Source organism: Serinus canaria, chromosome 15, assembly GCF_022539315.1.
Source record: "Serinus canaria isolate serCan28SL12 chromosome 15, serCan2020, whole genome shotgun sequence".
NCBI classification, from domain to species: Eukaryota; Metazoa; Chordata; class Aves; order Passeriformes; family Fringillidae; genus Serinus; species Serinus canaria.
In genome coordinates, this window is record NC_066329.1 from 13,027,072 (window position 1) to 13,039,235 (window position 12,164).

The following is a 12,164-nucleotide window of genomic DNA, read 5'->3' on the forward strand; positions in this document are numbered from 1 at the left end:
CAGGTGGAGTACCCCCAGCACGGCTCCTCCGAGCCCGCCCTGGCCGAGATCTTCATCTGCCAGAAGGACCTGGTGGGCATCGTGCCCCTGGCCATGGTAAGAGCCCCTCCCAGCCTGTGCCCACCCCGTGCTGAGCCAGCCAGGGCCAGCCTCAGCCTCAGCAGGGAGTGCTCCCTGCCCTGGCACTGCCTCTGGAGCCATCCTCAGTGTGCCCTGGGTACAGCACCCAGCTGCAGGTCCTACCCTGACCCCAAGGGAGAGGAACCATCCTCAGGCTGTGCACAGCTGCAGGTCCTACCCTGACCCCACAGGAGAGGGATGCTGAGTGGAAGGGATGCTCAGAGGGAAGGGATGCTCAGAGGAAGGGATGCTCAGAGGAAGGGATGCTCAGAGGAAGGGATGCTGAGAGGGAAGGGATGCTCAGAGGAAGGGATGCTCAGAGGGAAGGGATGCTCAGAGGGAAGGGATGCTCAGAGGAAGGGATACTCAGAGGGAAGGGATGCTGAGAGGGAAGGGATGCTGAGAGGGAAGGGATGCTGAGAGGGAAGGGATGCTCAGAGGGAAGGGATGCTCAGAGGGAAGGGATGCTGAGAGGGAAGGGATGCTGAGAGGGAAGGGGTGCTCAGAGGAAGGGATGCTCAGAGGGAAGGGATGCTCAGAGGGAAGGGATGCTCAGAGGAAGGGATGCTCAGAGGGAAGGGATGCTCAGAGGGAAGGGATGCTCAGAGGGAAGGGATGCTCAGAGGGAAGGGATGCTCAGAGGGAAGGGATGCTCAGAGGGAAGGGATGCTCAGAGGGAAGGGATGCTCAGAGGAAGGGATGCTCAGAGGAAGGGATGCTCAGAGGAAGGGATGCTGAGAGGAAGGGATGCTCAGAGGAAGGGATGCTCAGAGGGAAGGGATGCTCAGAGGGAAGGGATGCTCAGAGGGAAGGGATGCTCAGAGGAAGGGATGCTCAGAGGAAGGGATGCTCAGAGGGAAGGGATGCTCAGAGGAAGGGATGCTCAGAGGAAGGGATGCTGAGAGGGAAGGGATGCTCAGAGGGAAGGGATGCTCAGAGGGAAGGGATGCTCAGAGGGAAGGGATGCTCAGAGGAAGGGATGCTCAGAGGAAGGGATGCTCAGAGGAAGGGATGCTGAGAGGGAAGGGATGCTGAGAGGGAAGGGATGCTCAGAGGGAAGGGATGCTCAGAGGGAAGGGGTGCTCAGAGGAAGGGATGCTGAGAGAGAAGGGATGCTCAGAGGGAAGGGATGCTCAGAGGAAGGGATGCTCAGAGGAAGGGATGCTCAGAGGGAAGGGATGCTCAAAGGGAAGGGATGCTCAGAGGAAGGGATGCTCAGAGGAAGGGGTACTCAGAGGGAAGGGATGCTCAGAGGAAGGGATGCTGAGAGAAAGGGATGCTGCCTCTTTAACTGTCTCCCTCAGGTTTAAACCCTGAATTTCTTGGTGTTTCCCACAAAACCCAGTAGACTTTTCTTCCTGTTTCTCATTGCATTGAACTTGCAGCTCCAGGGGGCCTCAAGGACCTTCTCCTGAAGGCCAGCTGGTTGGTCCTTGGTAGGCTGAGGCTGATACTGATTCTTCTGCTTGATGACCTAATAGTGTGAGAAGTCAAAACCAGAAAGCAAGAATAGCCTCAATATTGTATTTAAGAATCATGAAGGGCAGACTTTCCTGTGGGTAAATGGTTTGGGTTAAAATCTGCTCCCACTGCTCAGTGTTTTTGGAAAACAAGGAATTGCACTGGATTCTCCAGCATTTCAGCTGTGCTCTTGTTAGGCAGGCATTTTATTTTCTGTTGGTCAGTCAGGATTTGGAAGAAGAATTAGACTTAGCTCTAGGCTTCTTGTGAATTATGTCCCTCCAGTGCATCATCTTGGTGGCAAAATTCTGGCAGTCTTTTCTTTGAACCGTGTTCAGCAGATAATTAGATGAGTATTATTTCCTGGAAGTCCCAGTCTTCAATATATTCTTCCCCTTTGAAGAGTGAAACTGCTGCTCATATCAAATGAGGTCATGGCCAGCAATTTCCTGATCCACAGTCTGTTAAGTCAGCAGAAAGCTGCACTGCTTTCCAGATCTGAGGGGGAAATAATTGTCCTCATTACCTGTCAGCTTGAACAGGGAATATTTATTGGAGCATCTGTCCTCTAAGGGCTGGAGAAGGTGCAGGAAGCAGAATTTTTGTGGTCAGATTTTATTTTGAGATAGATGCAGACATGTGTCTGCTGGCAGACTTTGTGTCTTCCTGCTCTTTCCATGAAAGAATTCATCAGCTTCTCTCTGTGTTCCACATCTGAGGGAGTGGAGATTCTGATATCTCCTGTCAGGGGGTGATGCCTCTGCACTTGCATGCAGGGTTCTTGCAGACTTGTGTCTATCCTGCATTAAAATTCATCTGCCTGCAAGGGCTCCTGTAAGAACTGGAGGTCTAAAAGGATGACTTTAGTGTTGTATAAATCATGTAAGATCCTTTATTCCCAGCAGATTGCCAGGAGGCACCGTGGGTTCAAACAATGAAATCATTAAACCTTTCTCCTCACAAAGCTTTCTTGTGTTTACCTCATTGCTGTGCCCTGTGATAACACTTAGCCAGAGCCAAAATACACTGTGCTAACAGAATGCAGCTGGGTAGAACCAGAGCACAGCTGGCTTTGCTAGCAGGATGTTGGTAGATAAAGGGAATTTTCACTTCTCTCTTAGCTGGCACTGCCCATCCAGCCAGGGTGCTTCCTTCATGCAGGCATTAATCTCCAGCTGAGCTGATTGCCTGGCAGCTCTCCTGCTCAGGAACAAGAGTCCCCCAAAAGCACAGAGGGTGACCCTGGCTCTGCTGGGAGGCAGGTCAGAGCCTTTCTCTGCCCTGCCCAGCAGAGCAGCAGCGCCAGGCTGTGTCCAGAAATGAGATCTCAGTGTTGAGCAGCGAGTGGGGTTTGTAATCCTCTGCAGGGAAGGGAGATTTTGTTGATTTGAGCGTGGAATGTTCCAGGGTAGAACTGCTAACAGGCAAAGTCAAAGCTGTCACTGCACACTTAAAACGTGGCCAGGAAAAGGAGCTGCCCAAAGACTCTGGGGGCTGCTCAGGTCCTGCCCCTGGGAAGTCTCTCAGCAAACTTTTCCCTGGCTTGGGTGGAACATGAAGGCAGGTAAAGGCTGCTCTGACCCGTGGACTGGAGCTTGTCTCCTGTCAGCCATTCCAAACTTATGAAGCAAGAAAGATCATGTGTCTTTTATTGCCCTGTGCCTGGTTACATTACAAAAAAAGAGCTTGTAAGATGAAAACCAAGTGGTCTTCAAAAGATTAGTGCAACTGTTGCTATGGCATTCTGAAAGAGGTGAAAGAATTGACATTGTCAGCAAGAACTGAACCTGAAATTTTAAAATAGCCTTGTAGGGCTTGGCTCAGTGGAGCAGGTGAAGCTGCTGAAAGGTCCATGGACACCCTCATGTAGCCAAAAGAGAGGGTTTTAGCAGAATCCATAATCCATGTGCCTGAACAGTGTGGACAGGTGAGGAACAGCACACAGGGATGTGTGACAAGAGACATCAAAACAGCTGGGCTGACAGCAACTCTCATCATTTTTTTGCCAGGAAAAAATTACATGTAAATTTGAGGGAAGCCTATTTTTTCCCAAGCTCAGAAGTTAATCAGTCTGAGTAATTTTGGAGGATGTGTCACCCTTCAAGGTAGTTGGAGAGGAAAAATGAGGCAGAAAATTTAGAACAATACAGTTTTAGCTGGTTTGTTGCTTTCTAACTCTCCCCCAACAGAATATTAGCTCAGAACTGTGCTCCAAACTACGTTCTAGTCAGACATATCCTCTCCTTCCCAAACTCCTGAGTGTGGCCCTTGGTGAAAGCATCCATCAGTGTACCCTGCAGGCTGTGGGAAGGTCTGTGTGTCTCACTCAAAGTGTGAAATTAAATTCACGTCGTCGTATTTCCATCACTGAATAGCAATAATTGCTGAGGCAAGATTTATAAAGAGGAAATGTCATTTATTAGACCTTTGGATAGAGATGAGAAGAAATTAAAAAATGCTCTCTGAGGCACACACACTCCCCCCTTCAGATCTCTGGACTCACTTGAATCCCAGCTGCTGTGAGACAGCACAGCTACAAAATGTGAGGCTGGTGGAATAACCAAGGAGGAGAGTTAAATAAGAAAACAAAATCATTTCTTCAGGCACAGCAAATACATCCCACTGTGGACAGGAAAACCTTCAGTGGCTCTGGGGGTTTCTCTCCTCAGCCTCTGTAGCTGCTCCCAAGCAAAGCAAGCCTGGAGCAGGCTCAGACCTTTCTGGAAGTTTCTTGCTGCTGTTCCACGTGCCCAGGAGTTTGTGTGCTCTGCCCAGCTGTACCAGGGGGTCTCAGAAAGGATGTGGTCACCTGTCTTTAGCTGTCCTGCCTCCCTGCTGCCATGAGCTGGGGAGCAGCTGAGGGTGCTGCTGCCCTGTGGAGCAGCATCCCGGGAGCTCCTGCCTGATCCAGGTTTCCAGTTTGCACACAGGGTAACCAGCAGTTAATAAGCAGTTTCTCAGCTGCTCAGCAGGCACTGCAGCTCCTCCTGTGCTTTTGGCTCAGTTGTGCCTGGTTTGTGTGTTTCTGTGCACTCTGAACTCAGTGTTGGTGCTCCTGCTGCAGGAGCAGGGGCTGGACCCACTGCAGAGCTGTGACTCAGCCAAAACCACTTTTTGACAGCTTTATGTGTGATTGTTGACTGGCCTTGCATCAAAGCAGAGGTGATCAGAAAGCGAGCTCCCAAAGCACTGTTGTTTTATACACACATTTATGTCTGCTGTTCCCTAAGGTAAGGGGTTTTTAAGGTATTTCATTGTAATGAAGTCCCTGCAATACCATTTTAAAATATGGACCTGAATAAATAGAGTTTTCATCCCTGCACAGTCTGTGAGTTCACACCATAAAGCTCTATCTAGTTCAAGGGCACACAAGTGCAGAATTCTCACTCTGGTTCATCTTTCAGTCTTGGGTGAAGTGGAGGCAACAGGCACAGAGGAGCTTTCCAGAAGGAAAAATCCATTTCCTGATTTGCTTATCACAAACAAACAAATGAACAAACAGATCATCCACGTGTCAGACTTTTCAGCTGACAGGGATTGTCTCAGATAACTCAGTTTTGAGTCACATGAAATAAATACTGGGAGCTTAGGAAATTTATTTGATGCAAAATGGAGCTCTTCTATTAATAGTACTGGCTGGGAGAGCTGAACTCAGCTCTGCAGCCCTGAGCAGTCCATGAAGTGAGACTCAGAGTTGTGGGTTTGTGTGGAGGAGCAGAGTCCCCATGTCCTGGTGTGGAGGGACACACAGAGAGGCTCCTGTGCCTCCCACCCCAGGGCAGGCTGCTCCAGAGGAGGAGAGCCCTGCTCCCTTCAGGCTTAGGGGGATGTGACTGCACTCATTGTGCTCAGGTTGTTGGTGTCACCGTGTCACACAGGGACTGGGACCTGCCCTGCTTGTTGATTCACCTTCTCTGGGCAGAGCTGGCTTCTTTTGCTGCCTGCCCATCAGGAAACAAAATCAAAACACGGCCAAACTGTTGTTCATTGATCTCACATTGGTCAGAAGGTGCCGACAGCACAAAGAACCCACAATGGCTCAATTTAACTCTGCTTTTTTAAATCCCAGAGATCATTTCTAGAGCCCTTGCACTTTGCCTCCAGCTTCTGTTTCCCTCCACTGACCACATTCCTGCTTTGTGCAGTCACATCCAGCCCTGCCTCTTGCAGGAAATGAGAATGGATCAGTAGGGCTGTCCCAGCTGGCTGCAATGAATGTTTCCATTGGTTCAAGCTGCATGGCATTTTCTGTCAGTATGTGCAATTTCCTCTTGAGCATCCCCCAGTCTGACAGTGCTGGGGGATGGATTACCTTGGGGTTTTTAAGATGCTGAGGAGAGGTGGGGCCAGCTAACTTCCAGAGTTTCAAAGCTCTCTGAGAAACGTTAATATGAGGCTTAATAGATGTTTCTTAGTCTTGACAGGAGGCAAGTCCTGCTAAGCAAACAAAACATTGCAGGACAAGAAGAATGTGCAGTGAGACACAGAGTAAATGATTGGCTGCTGGGTGTGCTGATACCAGAGTGCTCCCCTGGGAGAGCAGTGTCAGAAACCTCTGGAGAATTCTGTGTGTGAGCCAAGCTGATCAAGGCAGGGGGCTGGTCAGGGTCCAGTGAAGCTGAGCTCCCTGGAAGGGAAAGGAGGGACAGCACAGCTGGCACGGGGACACTTGTGTCAGTTCTTGGCACTGCAGTGTGAAATCTGCAGGCTGTGCTGTCTCGTGCTGTATTTTGGGGGTGGTTTTAAGTGTTGGTTCAGCTTTGTGGTACTGCCCCATCAGAAGGAGACATCTTAAACAGCACTGAATATTAGAAGTGACAGCTGATTAAAATTCGGGTAGTTTAACACAACCACAGAGGCAATATTCCAGCTGCCACAGGTGCCAGCAGAGCCAGCAGAGAGGGAGCTGTGCTCAGAGAGGGCACTCCAGGGCTGGGCTTTGGTGCTGGAGCTGCTCAGGAGTGTGCCCAGCCCAGAGCAGAAGGAGGAGGGCAGAGAGGACACTCCAGGGCTGGACTTTGGTGCTGGAGCTGCTCAGGAGTGTGCCCAGCCCAGAGCAGAAGGAGGAGGGCAGAGGGCACTGCCCAGCAGGAGCAGAGCAGCTCCAGAGGCTGCTGCTTGCAGAAGTTTGCAGCTGTCAGAGGCCTGGAATTGGGAGGCAGGGGAGTTCCTCCCTGGCAATCAATCTGCAGGGTGTGCTGGGCAGTTCAGCCTTGGCAGAGCTCACCACGGCCAGCTCTGCAGGCAGGTGAGTGCTCTCAGGGGCACAGAGTGCTGCTGCCAGGGCTGGGGAGCAGGAAAAGGAGCTGGGGGAAGATGGCATGGCTTTGTTTGGGAAAGGGGATGGCACTCAGCAGCCTCCATGGCTGGGTGGTGCCTTCTGCTCTGGCAGGAATGCACCAGTTCTCCCTGAACTCAGTTTTCTCATTAGCTGGAGCTAACAGGGGATTGTCTGGACTGGTAAATACACATTTACTGTCCAAACCTCCTCCAGACAGCAAACACTGTGGTTTGCCCTGGAGGGTAAATGCTCTGCAGCTCCTCATGCTGTCACTCCCAGGAGCTGGCAGTGAGCAGCCAGGGCAGGCCAGCTGTGTTTGCAGGCAGAGGTGGGAGAGCTGGGACCCCTACACAAAGCCAGAAGGGATTTCTCTTCACTGGCAGCTTCTCATGATGGTTTTGATCTGGTGTTTCTGGGGGATGCCTCACTCTTCAGCAGCAGGTGGAATATTTGCTGAGCAGAGCTGTGCATTGTTTGGGCTCTGATTGATGAGGTCTGAGGTGTTGCAGCTTGGACAGTGGAACGATGGAGACAACAGAAAATGCCTTCCTCTAATGGGGTGTAATGAGGGAGCACGGGGGTTAAAGCATCACCAGGACTTGTTCAAGGCTCAGTGTGTTAATGAACTGCCCCCACACCTTAAAAACCCGGGAACTTTTCACCTCCAATTTGCTCTGGCTGCAGGTTTGCCTTGCCCTGCTCTCAGTTTGCAGTTCATTATCCAGACAGATGCTCATCACCGAGGATGTTTGTCATGGGATTCACTCAGGATCTGCACTTCAAACTCCCTGCTTCTGCTTGAGGGAGATAAACCACAGAGCCAGGACAGGGCTCAGAGCAGAGGACAGAGCTGCCCCGTGCTTCTGGCTCTTCTCTGCAGCAGCACTGGGGATGGGATTGGATTCATCCAGAATCCCAGAACCACAGGGCTGCCAGAACCTCACCAAACTCACCAAAAACCCACTTTAAAACAAACAGGCCCCAGCCCTCCATGTGGTCCCACGTGCTGAGGGAATTCCCAGCCCAGCCCTTGCAGCCCGTGGCCCCATTGCTGTGGGGTGTTTGTAGACCCCAGTTAAAATGCAGAGGGAATCCACACAAACACTGGGCTTTCCCCTCAGAAACAAATCATGCCTAATATTTAATGCTCCAGCACCATGGCAGGACCAGCAGCAGGCTGGTGAGAGAGGGAATTTCAGCAGGCAAATGGAAGAAAAGCACCACTGGCATTAATTTTAATCAGGTCCCAATCATCTGATTTGTCCTCTGTATTTTTTTTTCCCTCTAGCAGAGCTGATTGTCTTTCTGCAAGATTTGTCACCCCACAGAACAATAATACAGGCTGTAATGATGTAATTTATGGCTGTAATTTGCTTTTGGAAATCCTCTATTAGTGAAAAATAGCGAGAGTGCAGTTTTATTAATTGCAGGAGGTGACTGTTGAATGCTGAGTGTCAGTGCCAGAGGAGTGACTGTGTTGTGCTCTGCTCCCCAAGGTCCTGTGCCAGCAGAGCTCTGTGTCCTTTGGAGGCTGTGCAATGAGTGCTTAAACCAAAGAAATGTAAAAATAATTCAAGTTCACTGGGAAGTTTGAGGGAATGGCAGAGGGAAGCATTAGCCTGTCAATTCAGTATTGAGAGGCACAGCAGAGTGTTGCTGCACCCCACAATGTGCTCACATACTCTTGGCTCTGCAGAATTGCACATTTATTTGCACCTTCTACCCCCAAACTGCTGCTTGCAGCTCAAGCCTTGAGCTCCATCACTGAGCTCCCCTCCCGGTGTGCCATGCCAGGGAGAGCCACTTCATCTCCTCTCCTTCCTTAATGTGGGCATTTTTTACCCTGGCACAGCACTTTCATTTCCATTTGCATAAACCAGGCTTTACCAGGATGTGGCCTGGGGCAGAAATCACCTCTGTGTGATTCAAAGGTGAATTCTCTTTATTTTGTGTTCTGAAGCAGCCCCGGGCTGGCTGAGGGCCAGGCTTGCTGTAACCTCTCTGTGCTCTTGAGCTGTGTTTTTGGGGAGCTGACAGAAGGCAGGAGCCTCCTGCTGCAGGGATGATGTCAGCAGCACAAAGCAAAGCCATCCATCTCAGTCCAGGCTCCTCTCTGCCTTTTTTTGGGAAGTTTTACACAGTTTGCTGCTTGGTGGGGTCAGCAGAGGAGCCTCTCTCTGGCCTGGCTGCTGGAGCTGGGACAAAATGTCACTTGGAAGAGTGGAAAAGCAGGGCTGGGAGGGGGAGCTGCCAGCTGGCACAGGTATCCTCAGGCATGTGCTTTAAGGATGCCTGGGAGCTGCAGGACTCAGCCTGGTGGGGGAAGAAATAAAGAAATAAATTCCAGACTCAGTCATTCCTCCTCGCTGCTCTTACCTCATCCAAATTATGGGCTGCTCATTCAGCCCTGGCAGCTCTGAGAGGCAAAAATGGGGATTGTCTGGCGGGGTGGGAGCCCCATGTGTGTCTGCAGTTGGGTTCTGCCTCTCCTGGCCCCGTGGCCCACAGCAGGTGCTTGGACATGTATTTCCTGAGCAGGGTTTGGCTGACAGCAGCATTCTGTAACTCTGCTTCTGTGGGAGGGAAAATTCCCTGCTTGAACGTGGGTGCTGGTCTGCCTCCCCTGCTCCAGTGCTGCCAGGGCAGTTCTAGCCCTGAGGAGGAAAAATCAGAGTAATTCCATAAGTGGGGCCAGCTTTGTGGCTGGAGGTGATGGCTTTTGTTAAGCCATCCAATAGAGGAGGAAAAAAAGGCCAAGCTCTCCAGCACACTGATCTTTTTTTCAAGCCTCTTTCAGAGCTGGAAGTTGCTGTGAGATGCTCAGATAAAGTTAATGGTCACTGGGATTGCTCCAGGTTACACTAACACAGAAATTGGTGCTTTAAACAAATGGCTTTGATCCCTTGGTCTGTCATATCCCTGACTCACACAGTGATCAGAGCAGCCTCTTCCAAGGATGCTTCTCCAGCCAGGAGCCTCCAGCAGGGTCTGGACAAGCAGCCCCTGAAGGTAAAACATGTTTCTGCTTGAGGAAGGGGGAAATAATTGCATCTGTGGTTATACATACTGTATATATTTAATTTTCCTCCTTCTAGACGTAGGCCAGGTTTGGTTTCTGTAAGGCCCACCAGTCTATCAGACATGTGTCTGATCAATAATTTAATTTTCCTGTGTCACTCTCTCATCTTTTTAACCACAGTGAGTTTCTGATGTTGTCCAGTATCTGCAATAATCTCGTTCCTGCCCTCTGTGTGCTTTGCTTATGCAGAGCTGCTGCAGAGTCAGGGAAATCAATGAACTGTTTGAAAAGGAGCAATAATCTAGGTGCAAGGATAGGGAAGAATAATGACTGTTTTCTGCATTTTTAGGACCACTTTTTCATAGTGGTTGCACAAGAGTTTGTGGTGTCCTTGTCACAGGTTTTGCTTATCAAAAACGAAAAGTGTGCAGCCAAAATAAGAAAGGAGCAAGGAGGAAATTCCTCTTGCTGATTTCAAACCAGACTAAATTAAATAGAAATACTGAAGCAGAGGCTGCCTGCTTCACTCCCAGTGTGGCTCTGACATGCCCAGACTTCAGCCAAGTGCATGGCCAAGAGCTGAGGAGCTCCAGGAGCTTGTAGGGCATGAGGTCTGTCTATTAGAAGGAGAGAGCAGCTCATTAATAATCCATGGCATATTAATCCACCCAAATAAAACAAGTTCACAGCCTCCACAGCAGCCATAAAAACCATCCCTGTATCATGCAGTACCCCAGTTCTTTAAAACAAGAAATTGTCCTTGGGACTTCATCCTTGAAATCCATGGAGCATTTAAAATCCCTCCAGCTCAGAGACAGAGCTCAGCCCACCCTCACCACGCTCACATTAATGCTCTTGACATGTTTCCCTCCACTCTGCTTCCCAAGCACCTGTCTGAGGGTGCTCGTCAGATAAAAAATTCCGTGTATGGCTGTGGAGATGTTTTCATACATCTGCCAGAAATTAAATGTGCATCACTCATGCACTGCATAAGTGCATGAAAGCAGAAGTTTCCAAGAGAATTAGGACAATTTACTGCTTGTTTTATCGAGTGCAAGGGTGCTCAGAAGTACCTGCAAGTGTACTCACATCCATGAGCAGCAGTGGTTCTCAAGTGTGTTGGTCTCACAGTAAGGGCTTTTAACCTGTCACTGCACTCATTTTCATCTGTCTCCATTTCCTGTGCTAAACAGAGCCAGTTGTGGTGCTGGAGTTGGAATACCTCAGGTAATCTCTGGCATTTCCAGCCATAACTACAACTTTTTCTCTCTAGGTAATGTTTCCTATGTAAGTGCTTTCATTTCTAAGTCAGTTTAGTTAAGTGTTGGAAGTGAGGACTGAAATGGCACAAAGAGGAGCAGGTACTTTCCTGTGTTACAAATAAGCATCTTCTAAAAAAATCTGGGTTTTTTTTAGTTTATGTGTATGTTTGAAGAATTAAAATGTAGGATTCTGCTTCTCATCTTCTCCACTCACTTTTATGTCCTTACTCTATATTTTTAGTGGTTACAGAAAGATGAAATGTGGGGTTCTGTTTCCCATCTCCTGCAGTTGTCCTGAAAGGTTTTTGTTAAGGTTTAATAGGTTCCAGAATTGTTTCCTTTGAAGTCCTTTCAGTTCCAGACTGTTCCCCCAGCCAGCAGGAAATGCCATCCTTCTTTGCAAATGCAGAAATCCTGGCATGGCTGCTCACTCACAGACAGCAGCTTTGGTGTAATAGTTGGGTTTTCCGTATTTAATTTTATTTCTTTATTTAATGCTATTTAGCAGTTGAGCTGTTCCTGATGGGATTTGGTGCCAGGGCTCCAGCAAGCAGAGAATGCTCAGGTGTTCACCAGGTGTGCTGGGGATCAGCTGCTCTGGGTGCTCTGACCTCAGTCTCTGCTCAGCACTGACACAAGGAGCCAGGATGGGGCTGCTTTTAGAGAAATGATAAATTCACATTCAGGCAGTGGAACATCACTGTAGAAATATTAATGCAAGTGCTTAGATCCTTATTTCACAAGGGAGAGGAAATAAGATTTCCTGGTTAGTCTCAGTGCCTGTGGCAAACTCCTACAGCTCCAAAATTAAGTTTTGAATTGGTTTTATGAACTGCATATGATAAAGTTAGTATAACAGATACAGTGAAGTAAATATTTACTTCTGAAACCCATTTGGTAAAAGAAATCTGAATTTGATTCTCAGTTGTTCAGAAGTGGAAGAAGTGACAGGAGCTTCAGAGGCATTGTGGTTCTGGGGTTCTGGGTTCTGTGGTTTTGGGTTCTGGGGTTCTGGGGTTGT

General features: G+C 49.2%; 1 protein-coding gene across 1 annotated transcript in view; it reads left to right on the forward strand.

The window, feature by feature from the left end:
• The window catches only part of TMEM132C (transmembrane protein 132C), a 121,166-nt gene that overhangs the window by 81,347 nt on the left and 27,655 nt on the right, over positions 1-12,164 (forward strand). The window contains exon 3 of the mRNA XM_030233503.2: positions 1-96. This exon is cut by the window's left edge and continues 88 nt beyond it. Coding sequence (XP_030089363.2) covers positions 1-96 — 96 coding nt within the window. The remainder of the gene's footprint in view (positions 97-12,164) is intronic.